Source organism: Nomascus leucogenys, chromosome 13, assembly GCF_006542625.1.
Source record: "Nomascus leucogenys isolate Asia chromosome 13, Asia_NLE_v1, whole genome shotgun sequence".
In the NCBI taxonomy this organism is placed as follows: Eukaryota; Metazoa; Chordata; class Mammalia; order Primates; family Hylobatidae; genus Nomascus; species Nomascus leucogenys.
This window is the reverse complement of record NC_044393.1, coordinates 107,090,410-107,108,659: the sequence shown is the minus strand read 5'-3', so window position 1 is coordinate 107,108,659 and position 18,250 is coordinate 107,090,410. Positions and strand designations below refer to the sequence as shown.

The 18,250-nt window shown below is 44.8% G+C and overlaps 1 protein-coding gene across 8 annotated transcripts in view; it reads right to left on the bottom strand.

Annotated features, from left to right (window-relative positions):
• Positions 1-18,250, bottom strand: part of WDR60 (WD repeat domain 60) — a 100,859-nt gene that overhangs the window by 29,628 nt on the left and 52,981 nt on the right. For 6 of the 8 annotated variants that reach the window (XM_030826357.1, XM_030826358.1, XM_030826354.1 and 3 more), the window contains 5 exons: positions 14,696-14,798; positions 9,158-9,287; positions 7,050-7,161; positions 5,824-5,912; positions 2,605-2,734 (listed from right to left, as the gene is read on the bottom strand). In XM_030826357.1, the coding sequence (XP_030682217.1) occupies positions 2,605-2,734; positions 5,824-5,912; positions 7,050-7,161; positions 9,158-9,287; positions 14,696-14,798 (564 nt within the window). Of the gene's footprint in view, positions 1-2,604; positions 2,735-5,823; positions 5,913-7,049; positions 7,162-9,157; positions 9,288-10,798; positions 11,250-13,440; positions 13,603-14,695; positions 14,799-18,250 lie in introns of those variants that run through there. The other 2 variants (XM_030826361.1, XM_030826356.1) reach the window with 2 other exon arrangements.

Below are 18,250 nucleotides of genomic sequence, written 5' to 3'. Positions count from 1 at the left end.
CACCACAAACACCTATCAGCCCCTCCGTTCACATCCTGCTACCCACACCATCCACGCTTGGGTCACAACGTCCCCTCCGATTCCAGGGAACCCTCCTTCCACCTCGTCACAATCGCTCATAGCTGCAGCCTTCTGGGGCCATTTCCACCAGCAAGTGTCAGGTCTTCTTCCAGGTGCCATATTTAATAGTTGTTTTTAGTGGGATGAGGTTCTCGAGTGCTGTGACCTGACCCCGTTTTCTCCTAAGCCCTGTGGGTTTATTGGCAGTCTTCCACAGTGTAGCGATTTTTAGGAACGTGTATCTCCTGTTACAGCGGAACTATGATATCGCAACCAAGGCCTGACCCATCGGGGCCCCGACTTCACCTCCCACTGGCCACTGTGGTCTCCTCACTTCTCCCCAAGACACAGGTGTGCCCACCCCTCAGGCCTGTGGGCGTGCAGCGCCTCCTCCAGAAGCTTCCATCTCCTTATGGCCCGTCTCTCTTCTCCGTCCAGTTTTCACTCACAGTGAGGCGTCCTCTATCAGAACTGTCTTTATTTTTCTCCTTAGAACTTACCCCTCTCTGATAGACTGTATGTTGACCTGTTTAGCCAGTGCAGAGTCTACTTGACCCACCGAAACACAAGTTCAGAGGGCAGAGTTGCTGTCGTCCTACTCACTGCTGAACTGCAGCTCCCCAACAGTGCCCAGGGCATGGCACCCTCTATGGAACATTTGTCAGATGAACGACCTGCTGGCTGCGTCATTCTGCCACGTGTTTTAATAGTGATGAGGACGAACCACTGGCTGTGTCATTCTGCTGCATGTTTTAATAGTGATGAGGACAACCCGCTGGCTGTGTCATTCTGCTGTGTGTTTTAATAGTGATGAGGGTACTGGGTGGACCCTGGGAAGGCTGAAGTATCTCTACATCTGATCACAGATCAGAATCTAATGTGAGTCAAATCCTGGATTCGCAGGGTGAGACAAGCCACACACTCCATCTCATGCCTCTCTTGCAGTCTCATGTTCCCTCTGCTATCTCAATATTCATTTTACTAAAACACAAAAATAAGCAAACAAGACCCACCACTCCTTGAACATGTGGGAAGTGCAATACACACACACACTTCACGAGTTCCCCAACGGAGGCCACACACTGCAGTACACACATGCACTTCACATGTTCCCCGACGGAGTCCACGCGCTGAAGTACACACATACACTTCACGAGTTCCCCAACGGAGGCAACACACTGCAGTACACACATGCACTTCACGTGTTCCCTGACCCCCGGACCCCCCCCCCCCCCCCCCCCCCCCCCCCCCCCCCCCCCCCCCCCCCCCCCCCCCCCCCCCCCCCCCCCCCCCCCCCCCCCCCCCCCCCCCCCCCCCCCCCCCCCCCCCCCCCCCCCCCCCCCCCCCCCCCACGTCCACGCACGCTTCACGTGTTCCTGACGCAGCCATGCGCATCGCACACGCACACGTTCCCGCGACCACACCTGCAGTACACACATACACTTCACGTGTTCTCCGACGGAGGCCGTGGCACCGCTGCCACTCTCATGCATCTGCTGTCACTGCTCAGTGTCGGCTCCCTGGGGGCCGCGCACACTCGGTTCCCTTCTTGGTGTGTGCTGGGTGTGGGAGTGTGGATGCCAATGTGTTGAATGATACAGGTACAGAGATTTATTATTTTTCTAACAGGAAAAGACAAAACCCTCTCAAAGAATGTGAAGACTTGTTAAATTAACAATGCCATTTTTGTTAATGTTAAAAGATTGAGAAATGTAAATAAACTGAAATCTCTAAATAGCAGGCAGGACAGAAGAAATGCCTAGAACAGCGGCACCAACTGCTCTGGCCTCACACATGCCCTGAAGCACGTTTACCCTGCAGCACACTCACACCTGCTACCAAGCAGACGGCCACACAGACCACCTCTGCTGGTTCTCCACAAAAACCAGGACCATGGCTGCCCTCCGGTACCTGACAGCCACTTTTTCAGAGACAAAGAGGTTACTAGCTCAAGAAATTTCAATTTGGTCTTGCAAATGCAGTTTGTCTGAACTGATTAAACAGTTACATGCAACTGCACTTTCTGTTTGAGATCCTGGGCTTTGCTTCCCGTTTTATGTTCCACAACCACGGATCGACCTAAAAATCTAAGTCTATCTACACTAAATGTTAAGTGTCTTACTTGTAACTATATCTAAACTATTAACACAACTTTGACCTGAACACTCTCTCATGCTCGTCCAACTATTTCTTCTACTCTATCTCAAGAAAAGAAAAGAAACTGAATAACTGGAAGAGAAACGAAAATAGGATTTCAAACACATAGAAAATCTCAGTTCCCATTCACTTAATCTCACTTGCTTAAATTACTGTGGATCCCTCTTCCATTCATCTTATTAAAATCCTTAATCACAAATTTAACATACACACTTAAGAGGGAAAAACTAACCACTCACTTTTGGATTCTGCAGAAACTCAGTCTTTCTCAGTTTTATGTACATTAAACCCCATCACATTAAAATAAAATATAATACTACAGATCATTATTTCAACATGAATGTTTAGTCACTGGATTTAAAACCATATTTGAGAACAGCCTCTTACTCTGAAGGAATGGCAGACTGGTGTTCAGCTGAGATGAGCTGTCACTAAAATACAGGGCCCTGTCTTGAGCCCTAAGATTCCAGCTGGGTTCAGCTGCCAGGCGACCCTCTTCCAGCAAAACGGCCATCACCTGTCAGACATAAGTGAGTAGTCTTTAATAAAAACTTCACAATGGATTATCTTTTCCCCCAAAAAATTACCTTTTCATCTTATCCATATCTGCAAATAACTGCTTAGATCCACGACACTATCATAACTACGAGAAAAACGACGCGGTCCTTCTGCTCAATACTGAAAACTAATACAGTAAGATTCACTAAAATAAACTCCACAGGAGAACCGTCATTTGCCCCGAATGTTGTTTTTCCCACCACATACACTGCTAAAAATCACAGTGGGAGAAAGGGGGCTGGATATCCAGCATTCATAAATGAACAAAGCAGTGTAAAGAACAGTCATGAACCCACCGAGTCTCTCTCACTGGGTTTTGGTAAAAAGCCAGAGTGAGTGGTAAAACACAGTCATTATTCCAGGAGGGTCATCCTTAGGATTTGACGGGGCAGAGAGAGAAGATTGGGAGACACAACAGGATTGATGGACAAAGAACCGGAAATGTTCCTAAGAACTAACATAAGGAAAGTGAGGAAGGCAGAGAGTGTTGAGTGAGAAGTGACAGGATTTGTGTGAGGAAGAGGGGGCTGCGTAGTGAGAACTGAGGCCAGGAAATGTTCGGTGGGAACTGACATGACCCGGGAAGACTCAGGGTCAGGACTGCCGGGAATACTGAGTGAGAAGTGACGGAATATGGGAGGGCGGGAGACAGGAAATGTTGAGTGAGAGCTGACTGTGTGAGAGTGAGGAAGGCAGAGAATGTTTCATGTCAACTGACAGAACGAGAGAGTGAGAGGCAGGAAATGTTGAGTGAGAATTGATCGGATTCGTGTGAGAAAGGGAATGTGTAGCGAGGACTGACAGACAGGATGGGTGTGAAGAAGAAAATGTTAATGAGAACTGACGGGAAGAGAGTGTGGAAGGCAGGAGATTTGAAGTGAGAAATGACAGGATGGGAACGGGCAAGAAAAGCAGAGTTTACTGAGAGGCGGAGGGTGGAGTGTGGAGGACGGGGTGTTTAGTGAGAGGCAGAGGGTGGAGTGTGGAGAGCAGGGGGTGTTTCGTGAGAGGCAGAGGGTGGAGCGTGGAGAGCAGGGGGTGTTTCGTGAGAGGCGGAGGGTGGAGTGTGGAGGGCAGGGGGTGTTTACTGAGAGGCGGAGGGTGGAGTGTGGAGGACGGGGTGTTTCGTGAGAGGCGGAGGGTGGAGTGTGGAGGGCAGGGGGTGTTTGGAGGGGGGTGGAGTGTGGAGGGCAGGGGGTGTTTAGTGAGAGGCAGAGAGTGAAGTGTGTAAGGCAGGGAGTGTTTAGTGAGACTTGATAGGATCTGTGTGAGGAGACAGGAAGTGTCTTGTCAGAAACACCGGACGGGAATGAAGAAGGCAGGGAGTGTTTACTGAGGACCTGCACGAGTGTGTCCAGGCCACAGATGAGACAGGAGAGCTGTGAGTTCAGGGATGGCCCCAGGCTGGTCACCCTCTGTCTTCCCTCCTTTCCTCTCCACCTCACCTCTCACCCAAGCACTCTCTTATCTTAGAGATGAGAACTTACACTAGAACCTAGAACTAGAACACTTAGAACTTACACAATCATACTTAATCTCAACCAGGTCATACTTAATCTCAACCAGTGTGTCGAGGTTTCACAATCCTTAATCTCAACTAGAGTGTCGAGGTTTCACAATCATTCTTAATCTCAACCAGCGTGTCGACATTTCACAATCATCCTTAATGTCAACCAGCGTGTTGAGGTTTCACAATCATACTTAATCTCAACCAGCGTGTTGAGGTTTCACAATCATCCTTAATCTCAACCAGCGTGTCGACGTTTCACAATCATCCTTAATGTCAACCAGCGTGTCGAGGTTTCACAATCATCCTTAATCTCAACCAGCGTGTCGAGGTTTCACAATCATCCTTAATCTCAACCAGTGTGTCGAGGTTTCACAATCATCAATCTCAACCAGCGTGTTGAGGTTTCACAATCATCCTTAATCTCAACCAGCATGTCGACGTTTCACAATCATCCTTAATGTCAACCAGTGTGTCGAGGTTTCACAATCATCCTTAATCTCAACCAGTGTGTTGAGGTTTCACAATCATCCTTAATCTCAACCAGTGTGTCGGGGTTTCACAATCATCCTAATGTCAACCAGTGTGTCGAGGTTTCACATCATCCTTAATCTCAACCAGCGTGTCGAGGTTTCAATCATCCTTAATCTCAACCAGCGTGTCGAGGTTTCATGATCATCCTTAATCTCAACCAGCGTGTCGACGTTTCACAATCATCCTAAATGTCAACCAGCATGTCAAGGTTTCACAATCATCCTTAATCTCAACCAGCGTGTCGACGTTTCACAATCATCCTTAATCTCAACTAGTGTGTTGAGATTTCACAACGTTCCACTCTTCAGTGCCACAGTAGACTCAAGTGCTGAGCTTACATACAAGAAAGTGATGAGACAGCTGGGGAAATGTGAATGCCAACTTCATATCTGACTGCATTATAAGTTATTACTAATTACTCTTTTAGACATTCTCTGCTTTTTGAGATTCATACTGAACTCTATTTGGAGGCAAAGTTAGATGATTAGGATTTGTTTCAAAATAACTGATGGGGTGGGTGGCGGAGTGGGCAGGGGGGTCAGACGAGACCCACGGCCATGAGGTGATAACCACTAAAGTACCTGTAGCTTCACAGGACTGTTCCATGTCTCTTTGTATGGATTTTTTAAATTTTTCAGTTTATAAATCAGCTTTAAAATCAGTTTATTATTTTCAAATACCCTAGATTTATGCTTGCCTTGCCAACTTCGTGTCTGCTATTTAGTCTATAGTTGTTTTAAAATGTAAGAAATTAATAATAAAATTCACAATCCAAATACATACATAGTACTTCAGTGATATACATTTACCCAGTGTCATTCTGCCCACAAGGGCTTAATGAATGCACCACTGATAATCTGTAAGAAAATAATACTTGAAAATGAATAACTGATTCTGATTTATCCAAGCTACAAAGACTTTAAGATCTTAAAAGCTTCTATGTTTCTATGTAGAATCAAACTTTAAGCACTTACACAGAGAACACAACATATATAGGTTGAGTATACCTGACAAGCCGCCCGCAGAAAGCTACATAACCTTGGAGTATCAATCTTTGGCATAACTACAGCATCAGAGGTATCTCTTTGTTCACTGCCTAAAAAAAACAGGTTATATAAAATCAACGAAGTTGACTCTAAAATAGTCATGCATTACACATCTTAGAGTTCAAACAGGCCTAACAAATCAACATTAAGAGTCCTAGAAGGACAAGGCAGAAAACTTCATGCTATACTCTCTAGATTTACTACTGTTGACTCCCAAAAATAATTGCATATTGTTTTATAGAAGTCTGTAAATGCATTTAGAAAAACATTCAGGCCAGGGATGGTGGCTCACGCCTGTAATCCCAGCACTTTGGGTGGCCAAGGCAGGTGGATCATCTGAGGTCAGGAGTTCAAGACCAGCCTGGCCAACATGGCGAAACCCCATCTCTACTAAAAAATACAAAACTTAGCCAGGCATGATAGCAGGTGCCTGTAGTCCCAGCTACTCGGGAGGCTGAGGCAGGAGAATCACTTGAACCCGAGAGGTGGAGGTTACAGTGAGCTGAGATCATGCCACTGCACTCCAGCCTAGGTGACAGAGCAAGACTCCATCTCAAAAAAAAAAAAAAAAATTTTTTTTCAAAGGAATCAATTTAATTATCATGTAAGTCTTAAGTTTAGGTATATTACTTTCTTAAGGTGAGGCTTACCTGAGAAAAGGGGGTAATATATATCCCTGCCATACAGAGGGAATTCCTTGAGAAAAACCAGTATTCAACATGTAAATCGCTCCAGAGTACTTAGCAGAAACCATATATTCTAGGGACCTTCGATATAAATTGATGGAACATTTTTGCAAACTGCACTTAAAATATAAAAATTCCATATTCATGAGAATAGGCTTCCCCCAAGTTAAAAACACAGTGTGCTCCAAAGGTCCAGCGACACAGTGGTTGTTTGGGATGTGGAATCTCTCCCTCTACATAGGAATAAAATCTGTCATAAATCCTGGCAATGGCACAGACTGGGCCTTGAGAGCAGGTCTCCTCCCCCTTGTAGTTCAGCAGCTCTGTGGCTGCTGGTTAGTGTTTCTTTAAAAGAAAATTGGGTACTGCTATTGTCACATGCTAACAACCATACAGAAGAGAAAGACAAAATGAGAGTTAACCAGAAAGGGAATAAGTAAAAATAAAACAAAAAAGAATGTAAAGAGAGTCAACCATCAACACTCAAGAGCAAGATGTTACCTCCAGATACAACAGTACTTTCTCCCGGGTGCTGGGTCCACACTTCCCTGGTCTCTATTTCCTCCGTTTGAATGTCTCTTTCAACATTATCTTCGTTACACTGAACATATGCCTTAAAAACAAAAACATGCCAAAATTAACATTGGTTTCAATTTCGGAGCAATCTGTCATTACTGAAATAAGTTAATAATGAGAGTCATTGTAATTATCAATGTAAGTATCAAAGCATAAAGAACAATCATGCAAAGACAACCTGTGCTTAAACATTCGATATAGATACATACAGGACTAATTTTCAAAAGTGTGTTCAAAAAGTCTCACCAAACGATTTCCCTTTAGTCTGAAAATACTGCCACCTCACCTGCCCACATCCTAGTTTCTTAGGACATGCTGGTTTTGCAAAACCACATATATATTTCAAAAGGTACATGCTTCGATGAAGTCAGTTTTGTTACTAATAGCTTTAGGATGAGGAAAACCACCAAAGATAAATAATCTACTTAAGGTCAGAGTGAATCAGCTGCAAAACCAGGATTAATACTGTGAGTGTCCCAGGAGTTTAAGGCTGCAGTGAGATATGATTTTGCTGCTGCACTCCATCCAGCCTGGGTGGCAGAGCAAGACCCTGTCTCTTAAAAAAAATTTAAAAATTTAAAAATTTTAAAAGCCGTCAGCTTCTTCAGTTATCCCGTGACCTTCCTCCTTTTAAAAGGATTTTATTGAGTGTACCAACTAGACAGTGTTAAGATTGGTGGTACCAGTATCAGGAATGTAAGAAAAATGTTAGACATGACGTCTGACTTCAAAAGCTTTAGAACCTTGTTGTGAAGTGAGACCATCACATAATGAATTAATGATTGGAAATACTACAGGGAAGTACAAAATTGCACGAAATAGTAAATTGTAGGAACTCTGGAATAGGAGAAAGAATTCAGTGTAAGTCACTAGGAAGGGTTCACACAGAAAACAGGCCTTGGACGCTGAGGAACAGACAGGCAGACACGGAGCAGGAACGCCATACACCAGGGCACCTTGAGGGACCCACGAGAGACGGGAGTTCCAGAATCAAACAGGTATAATCTGAATTACAGAGAGTCCAAAGCCAGACATGGTGGCGCAGGCCTGCGGTCCCAGCTATGGGGGAAGCTGAGGCTGCAGTGTCTTATGATCATGCCTGTGAACGTCCACTACACTCCAGCCTGGGAGTGTCTCTAATAAATAAATTAGTACCTTGTCTCTAATAAATTAAATTTTAAAAAAATTTAAGTGAGTCCAGATTATAAAAACCTTGACAAGTATTGCATACATTGAAATTCTTCAATTATAAGAATTTTAAACTGACAAGTAGGACTGCTATACACTCACCTGGAACACAAGAAACAAATCCAAACCTGACACTTTGTTGGACTTTAAATAAAACGTTTGCCTTCGCCACTATGCAACAGATCCATGTAACAAAACTGCACTTGTACCACCTCAATTTATACAAATAAAAATAAAAATAAATATATAGATTGGGTGCAGTGGCTCACATCTGTAATTCCAGAACTTTGGGAGGCTGAGGCAGGCAGATCACTTGAGGCCAGGGTTCGAGACCAGCCTGGCCAACATGGTGAAACCCCGTCTCTACTAAAAATATAAAAGTTACCTGGGCGTGGTGGTTCACACCTGTAATCCCAACTGCTTGGGAGGCTGAGGCACGAGAATTACTTGAACCTGGGAGGTGGAGTTTGCAGCGAGCCAAGATCACTCCACTGCACTCCAGCCTGGGCGACAGAGTGAGACTGTGTCTCTAAATAAATAAATAAAACATTTGCACAGCATAAAGCTTCCCTCCAAGGTCAGGACAGCAGCCATGCTGTCCCCACTCCGAGCAGATCACCCACCGGAGTTCCTGAAGGCTCTGGAGTGCCTCCGGCTTTGCCTGTGCCCGGCCTCTCGGGTGAATGGGCCCCATGTGAAGATGGGTCCCCATTTTCCTTAAGCTTGTATCCTTCACAGACCATCCCCAAGTTCTAATATTGCAGAACATTATTCAGGAAGACACAAAGTCATCCTACTAGACTTTACTTACATTTTATCACTGAGTTAACACGTCTCATACTTACCTGCTTGGTATTTTTTTTCCCAAAGTTTCTGATATACATGTCATATTCATTTACTGGTGGTAGATCCAAGAGAGAGAAAGTAAATGAAAAGTCTAAGTCAATGAGCCGAAGCAGTTTTGTACTTCGCATCCTTTGAAATAAATTGGAAACAAGACAAAAATTAACTTGAATAATATATGTGGGGAAGTATAGGAGAACAGAAGTAAACTTAGAGTTAAATGCATGTTATTGTCAGAAACCTAGCTTCAGGCTGGGGTGAGTCTGAGATATTTAACAGTTGTTAAAAATAACTGAGCAGTAGACAGTCGTGGGAACCTGGTGTGTGACCCTGGCATTTGGTGATCTTGCTCCCCAACTGCTTCGTGTGTGTGTCACTAACCTGATGTGTGACCGTTCTAATGCGTATGCCTGAGCTAACACAAAATCAAGTCACACAACATATATGCCTGGGATGTTCGTAAGCACCAATTCATTTGACTTCAGGAGCTGACATACTGACTGTCTAATCACCTGCGCCATGGTCAGACCACGCAGCCAGTAAGATTTTTGGGCCACGCTCCTCTCCAGGCCACAGCCAACCTCTGTGCTTCCCCCAGGACTTGACCTGCCTTTCACGCTCCAATCGCCTTCCGCCCACAGGCCTGACACAGTCAATGGCCCTCCACCTACAGGCCTGACACAGCCAATCGTGCTCAGCCCACAGGCCTGACACAGTAAACGGCCCTCCGCCCACAGGCCTGACACAGCCAATCGCACTCGGCCCACAGGCCTGACACAGCCGATCGCCCTCGGCCCACAGGCCTGACACAGCCGATCGCCCTCGCCCAGCCTGACACAGCCGCCCTCGCCACAGGCCTGACACAGCCGATCGCCCTCCGCCCACAGGCCTGACACAGCCGATCGCCCTCGCCCACAGGCCTGACACAGCCGATCGCCCTCGGCCCACAGGCCTGACACAGCCGATCGCCCTCCGCCCACAGGCCTGACACAGCCGATCGCCCTCCGCCCACAGGCCTGACACAGCCGATCGCCCTCCGCCCACAGGCCTGACACAGCCGATCGCCCTCGGCCCACAGGCCTGACACAGCCAATCGCCCTCGGCCCACAGGCACTGAAACGCCGCACCCACGTGGCTTCCTCTTGCTTCACAAACGGTTCCTTTTCCATCGCCTGTGCTGGGTTTTCCTTTCCTAAGTTTCACCCTAACATTAGTGTGCCCGGGGTCAAATCCTTAAGATATTTATTGTTTGTTACTCCTCACTGGGATATAAACTCGCAAGGGCAGAGATTTTTGTTTCTTTCCTTTACTGTTATCGCCACACAGCCGGTGCTCAATGAATGCACAGTGAATGACCGACTGAACGACCCAGCCAACATCCAGGTGCCTCGGCCACCGGGTCTGCTCTCTGCTCCTCCTCCTCCCCCCATCCTTCTCCTCACACTCCTCCAGGTCTGCCCTGCTTCCTAGAGCACAGGCCTGCAGGAGGCTCGACCGAAGCCTAGGATGTTTTATCAGAAATTCTCCCACCGGAAGGCTCTCACTTCCATTTTCGTCCCCTCGACCCTGTGCGAACGTCACATGCTCTAGGCCATCAGATCTTTCTGTTTCACTCTATTGTGTTGAGAAATCAAGACGCAAACCTGAGTGGAAACAGGGATCGCCTCCATGTGTCCCTTCTTTCCAGGACCTCGACTCTTCAGGGCCCAGCGGCCTTGGTTGCCCCGGTATATTCAATCAGCTGGAGTGTTTTTGTTGTTTTAAATCCAACTTTTACAGTTGTTTTAGCTGGAGGATTTCTCTGACACAAGCCATTCCATCAAGAAAGTAGGACTCTGTCCATATTCTTTTGTAAGATGCTTTTCTCGTATCACTGGAGCGTTTTTCATGACATTATATCCTCAGAGTATCCATCATTTTGATAGAACGCTGCCTATGCAGATGTTGTACCAATTTGTTTCAAGCAAGCTTTTTCTCTACATTCTCATCAGTACTGAAGTATTATCTTTTTTTTTTTTTTTTTTGAGACAGAGTCTTGCTCTGTTGCCCAGGCTGTAGTGCAGTGGCGCAATCTCAGCTCACTGCAACCTCCACCTCCCAGGTTCAAGCGATTCTCCTGCCTCAGCCTCCCAAGTGGCTGGAATTACAGGCATGTGCCACCACGCCTGGCTAATTTTTGTATTTTTGGTAGAGATAGGGTTTCACCATGTTGGCCAGGCTGGTCTCGAACTCCTGACCTCAGGTAATCCGCCCGCCTTAGCCTTCCAAAGTGCTGGGATTACAGGCATGAGCCACTGCGCCTGGCCTAAGTATTATCATTTTTTAATACCTTGCCTATTTCATAAAAGAAAGATTCATCCTATTGTTTCAACATACATTTCTCTGACAGAACATATTTTCATACATTTACTGACAGCCTAATTTTTTTCTGTTGTGAATTCTCTCTGTCTCCTTTACCACCCTGGGGCCATGTGGTGAGAGACTGCGGAATAATGTAAGAGAAAATAAGCAAACACATTACTTTTCTACCTCTCTACCTTGAGCCACTGACAGGTTTTTCCTGTGGCCCCAGCAGGCCGGCCATGGCTCCGGCTCCTGACTGCCCAGCCTCTCCGGCTCAGGGGAAGGGGTGGCTCCTGCTGCGGCCAATCTCTGAGCTGTTCCTGGGCCCTGCTGCCGCTCAGCTCAGCTCTTCCAGCACCTATAGAATTCACTCCCTGTGTCACATCCTTCTGTTTAGTACCCAAATTATTGTTTTCCTGACTGGATCTCCAGTCTTATATGATCTATGCCCACTTTTAACTAGGGTCATTTAACTTTGCTTATTAAATTATAAAAACATTTTATGCATTAGGGATAATAAGTCTCTATCATATATTTTACAAATATATTTTCCCAATTGGTCAATTACCTTTAAATTTTGTCAAATTTATGGACAATATTACCTTACAGAAATTTAATTTTTGAGGTACATTCCAGTAATTTTTATTTTTTAATTTTTATTCTTTTTATTCTTAGAAAGTCCTTTCTTATCACTGAAATAACCATTTACACTATCTGTGCTCTTTTTTCATTTTTTTTAAATCCATTTGGAATTTATCTTGGGTATACTGTGAAGCAGGTATCTATTTTCCCTCAAATTTCAAGTTGATTTACTAAATGTGTATCTACTAGTAAAAGTGCCTCTATACTATTTTTCTTCTCTGTATTTCCTTACAACACACAAATGCCAGAACTCACCCACACTCGTATAAAGTGTGGACTCCTACATTTTCCTCAAAAACTTTTTTACTTTTATTTATCATCAATCCCTTTATGTTTCAGCCTTTCATTTCTTAAATTTTTCTTTTAAAATATTTAATATAATTTTTGATCCAAAATAATCCATATAATCTACTTGTACATTATATATCAATCTAGTTAACATCCTAGGACCTAACTAGAAAACCACCAATTACCAGATTACCAGCCGGGCGCGGTGGCTCACACCTGTAATCCCAATACTTTCGGAGGCTGAGGTGGGTGGATTGCTTGAGTCCAGAAGTTCAAGACCAGCCTGGGCAACATGGCAAGACCCTGCCTCTACATAAAAAAATATAAAAATTAGCTGGGTGTGGTGGTGCACACCTGTAATCCCAGCTACTCAGGAGGCTGAGGTGGAGGATCACCTGAGCCCAGAAGGTTAAGGCTGCAGTGAACCAAGATCATGCCACTGCATTCCAGCCTGGGTGCCAGAGTGAGATCCTGTCTCAAAAGCAGAAGACGTAAAAGAAAGAAAAGGGAAGGGAAAGGGAAAGGGAGGGAAGGCAACCAATGACCTGTATCTACTTGGTGGCTCCTCTCTGACACATTCCAAGATCCCCCACTGCCCACAACAATCACTAGACTGAATTTTGTGGCTATCATTTTCTTGTTTTTCAAAATATAATTTTATCTCATATTTATATAAGTCTAAACAACATACTGTGTAGCTTTATTTCTGAGTTTATAAAAATTGCATTAAACCATATGTAGTTTTCTGAGAACTTGAATCAGGTTAAAAAAAAAAAAAAAAAAAAACAGCCATGGGGCCAGAAACTAGTTTTGCTACCTCCACAGGAGAACCAAAATATAAGGGCAGCAAAACTGCTGTGAAAACTGTCACCTTTATTAGTATTTTTTTTTTCTTTTTTGAGACAGGGTCTTGCTCTGCCACCCAGGCTGGAGTGCAACAGTGCAGCCACGGCTCAGTGCAGTCTCAAGGTTGGAGTGCAATGGTGCAGTCACAGCTCAGTGCAGCCTTTACCTCTGAGGCTCAAGCCATCTCCCACCTAAGCGACCCCCAGGAGCTGGGACCACAGGTGCGTCTCACTACGCTGCCCAGGCCCTTGAACTCCTCCTTGCTCAGGCTCTTGAACTCCTGTGCTCAAAGTGCTGGGATTATAGGCATATACCACCATGCCTAGCCACTTTTATTATTAATGATTGATTTCTTCATTTAGTAAATATTTATTGAGTACTGACTAAGGAAGGCCATGTACTGAGCTAGGTGATAAGAGATTTTAAACCCACTTTTAAAAATCTTTATTTTCTGGCCAGGCATGGTGGCTCATGCCTGTAATCCCAGCACTTTGGGAGGCCAAGGCAGGCGGATCACCTGAGGTCGGGAGTTCGAAACCAGCCTGACTAACATGGAGAAACCCTGTCTCTACTAAAAATACAAAATTAGCCAGGCATGGTGACGTGCACCTGTAATCCCAGCTACTCAGGAGGCTGAGGCAGGAGAATCGCTTGAACCCGGGAGGCGGAGGTTGCAGTGAGCCAAGATCGCGCCATTGCACTCCAGCCTGGGCAACAAGAGTGAAACTCTGTCTCAAAATATATATATATTTTTTTTTTTTTTTTCATTTACTCCTCAGTCATATCTGGGCTTAGTACAATAGACCCTTGACTTGAAAATCTATCTTTTATAGATTTCTATATTTTACAGATTTCTCAATTTACTCCCAGGGTAGCTCCAACTGTGCGCCAGACATGTAAGGACAAACATCCAACATCAGCACGTGGTATATAGCAGCTCACACACCTGCTCTACTAACACAAGAGCTCAGCACAAAAGTGTAGTACAAATTAAGTCATATATCCCAAAAAAACAGTAGTAAAAATGCAATTTAAAACTCAATTTTTTTTTTTTTTTTTTTTTTTTTTTGAGATGGAGTCTTGCTCTGTCGCCCAGGCTGGAGTGCAGTGGCGTGATCTCAGCTCACTGCAAGCTCCGCCTCCCGGGTTCACACCATTCTCCTGCCTCAGCCTCTCCGAGTAGCTAGGACCACAGGCGCCCGCCACCACGCCCGGCTAATTTTTTGTATTTTTAGTAAAGATGGGGTTTCACCGTGGTCTCGATCTCCTGACCTCAGGATCCGCCCGCCTCGGCCTCCCAAAGTGCTGGGATTACAAGCGTGAGCCACCGCGCCCGGCTAAAACTTGATTTTTTAAAAGTATGTGAAAGAAAAGTAAGCTAAAACCCTGAACACCTTTGGCTGCTTTCCCAATACACCTACTTTTGCTTAAGGGCCTGAGTCCGACTCTTTTGATGGTGTGAAGCTGAGGCAAAATCCACAAAAATTCCACAAACGGAGGCTCTGGAAGAGGAACTGTTTGCATCTGTATGGGGGAGAAAAACACTATTTTTGCAACACTGAAATATGTCTTCCAAGCAAAAAAATATCCAGAGTAAAACAATTATAGGCATACATAACAATTATAGTCAATAAACCCTTCAACTAATGACAAACATCTTCCATAAGCATTTAAGAGACCTCTCTTGCTTATTTCATCTAAAATTTTCAGGCAACAAAGCAAAATTTACTGATCATCTATTGTATGTGCCACTCACACTATTAAAGAGTTTGAGAAATACTTAAGAATGCACAAAAGATGCAGTTCTAGGCCCCCACCCTGCCCATTCTGCAAAAAAACCAAAGATTATCCTTTAGTAAGGGAAGTGGAACAAGGACATACAAAATTGCTAAAAAACAGAAACAAGTGCAAATTAATATTGAATCAATTACTTAATATGTCAAAGGGCACGAAACAAAAGAGAATGCAGGCATGAGCTTCCTCAGAAGAATTTCTAAAATTTCTGAAGACGCGATTAGATTATCAAATTGTCAAGCTGATGGAAAAGGTTCATATTATATAAGAATGAACAACTTGACCAGGTACGATGGCTCATGCCTGTAATCCCAGCCCTTTGGGAGGCCAAGGCAGGCGGATCACTTGAGGGCTGGAGTTCCAGACCAGCCTGGCCAACATGGCAAAACCCCGTCTCTACTAAAAATACAAAAATTAGCCTAGTCCCAGCTACTCGGGAGGCTGAAGCAGAAGAATCGCTTGAATCCAGGAAATAGAGGTTGCAGTGAGCCGAGATCATGCCACTTTACTCCAGCATGGGAGACAAGTGAGACTCTGTCTCAAAAAAAAAAAAAAAGAAAGAAAAAGAAAAAGACAAGAACAAACAACTCCATCCACAATCCTTTGTAATGGACACAAGCCATTCCTCAATCCACCTCTTTCCCCCTAAGGATTTCGATGGCTTCCTGTACATACTTACCTGCATATTTATTTGTTTGTGTATTTATTTCTACTGCATCCTATTGTCTTTTCATTCCTTTTGGATATCAGTTTGCACTGGCCCTGCCGTCTTACAGTTTTATGAAACTCATAGCCCTTTCCCACACATTATCTCATCTGATCTTCACAACAAAGCTTTAAGGCCAGCAATGCAGAGGGTGTGCTCTGGAGGATGCCTGTCTGGGTCAGAGGCCTGAGCTCAGGTCCCAGCACTGCCTGCTACGTGCTTCGTGACCATGGGAGGTTACTTCATCTCTGCATCTCAGTTCCCTTATTTTCGGACGCGTCTGCCGTACAGGACTGTGTTAAGGACCACAGCAGGCCACGTTTATGAACAATTACAAAGCACCACACAGACATTCTAAGATGTAACTGTTTTTAAAAATGAGAAAACACTTAAAGTTACAGAATTAAGCCTTGAATAAAGACATCCCTGGAGCAGGGCGCACACCTCTGTGTGAGGCGCCGGCACTCAGCAAAGACTCCTTCACTGACCAAGTGGACCACTTACCTTTTGGAAGTGTACAAAGGCTTTCAAACACCATGGGGCAACTTTAGTGCACGGGAAGAGGTTATTTGCCGAACGGTTTCCTACTGCCCTAAAGAAGGATAAGGTGTGCAGTTTATAACCAAGTGGTTCAAGCACCACAGGGTGTGGCAGAGTATAGCCAAGGAGGACACAGAAAACAAACCGGCTACTTGATGGCGCTTAGCACTCAGAACGTGCCTGGCACTCCTTTAAGCACCTTCCATGTTTAGCTTGTTTAATTAATCTTCACAACAACCCTAAAGAAAGTCCGACACTCATTTCACAGTTACGGAAAATGAGGCACAGAGAGGTTAAGTAACTGCACAAGATCACACAGCTAGTCAGTTATCTGAAACCCCGGAGTCAGCACGGCTCCATGATTCCTGCTTCAACACAGACCGCGATGTCAACGCTGTGCCAGCTCAACATTAAACGGGGCCAAGAAAGCAGCTCCAGCTTTACCTGGAGCAATGTATATGACAGTGAATAACTCCTTCAAATAAGAAATATGCCAAAAATAATCTCTTATATTGAGTTGTAAATTCTAATCTTGTAAATCAGGCTAATAAAGATATAACACTAAGCATAAATGTAGAAAATGAGTAACAAAAAAAGGTTATTCAAAGATCTGCTAAGAAAACCAAAAGTAGATAAAACCACAAAGATGGGGAGAAAACAGAGCAGAAAAACTGGAAACTCTAAAAAGCAGAGCGCCTCTCCTCCTCCAAAGGAACGCAGCTCCTCACCAGCAACGGAACAAAGCTGGATGGAGAATGACTTTGACGAGTTGAGAGAAGAAGGCTTCAGACGATCAAACTACTCCGAGCTACAGGAGGAAATTCAAACCAATGGCAAAGAAGTTAAAAATTGTGAAAAAAAATTAGACGAATGGATGACTAGAATAACCAATGCAGAGAAGTCCTTAAAGGAGCTGATGGAGCTGAAAGCCAAGCCTCGAGAACTAAGTGAAGAATGCAGAAGCCTCAGGAGCCAATGCGATCAACTGGAAGAAAGGGTATCCGTGATGGAAGACGAAATGGATGAAATGAAGCGAGAAGGGAACTTTGGAGAAAAAAGAATAAAAAGAAATGAACAAAGCCTCCAAGAAATATGGGACTATGTGAAAATACCAAATCTACGTCTGATTGGTGTACCTGAAAGTGACGGGGAGAATGGAACCAAGATGGAAAACACTCTGCAGGACATTATCCAGGAGAACTTCCCCAATCTAGTAAGGCAGGCCAGCATTCAGATTCAGGAAATACAGAGAATGCCACAAAGATACTCCTCGAGAAAAGCAACCCCAAGACACATAATTGTCAGATTCACCAAATGAAGGAAGAAATGTTAAGGGCAGCCAGAGAGAAAGGTTGCGTTACCCACAAAGGGAAGCCCATCAGACTAACAGCAGATCTCTTGGCAGAAACTCTACAAGCCAGAAGAGAGTGGGGGCCGATATTCAACATTCTTAAAGAAAAGAATTTTCAACCCAGAATTTCATATCCAGCCAAACTAAGCTTCATAAGTGGAGAAATAAAATACAGACAAGCAAATGCTGAGAGATTTTTTTTTTTTTTTTTTTTTGAGACGGAGTCTTGCTCTTTCACCCAGGCTGGAGTGCAGTGGCGCGATCTCGGCTCACTGCAAGCTCCACCTCCCGGGTTCACGCCATTCTCCTGCCTCAGCCTCTCCGAGTAGCTGGGACTACAGGCGCCAGCCACCACGCCCGGCTAATTTTTTGTATTTTTAGTAGAGACGGGGTTTCACCGTGGTCTCGATCTCCTGACCTCGTGATCCGCCCGCCTCGGCCTCCCAAAGTGCTGGGATTACAAGCGTGAGCCACCGCGCCCAGCCAATGCTGAGAGATTTTGTCACCACCAGGCCTGCCCTACAAGAGCTCCTGAAGGAAGCACTAAACATGGAAAGGAACAACCAGTGCAAAAACATGCCAAAA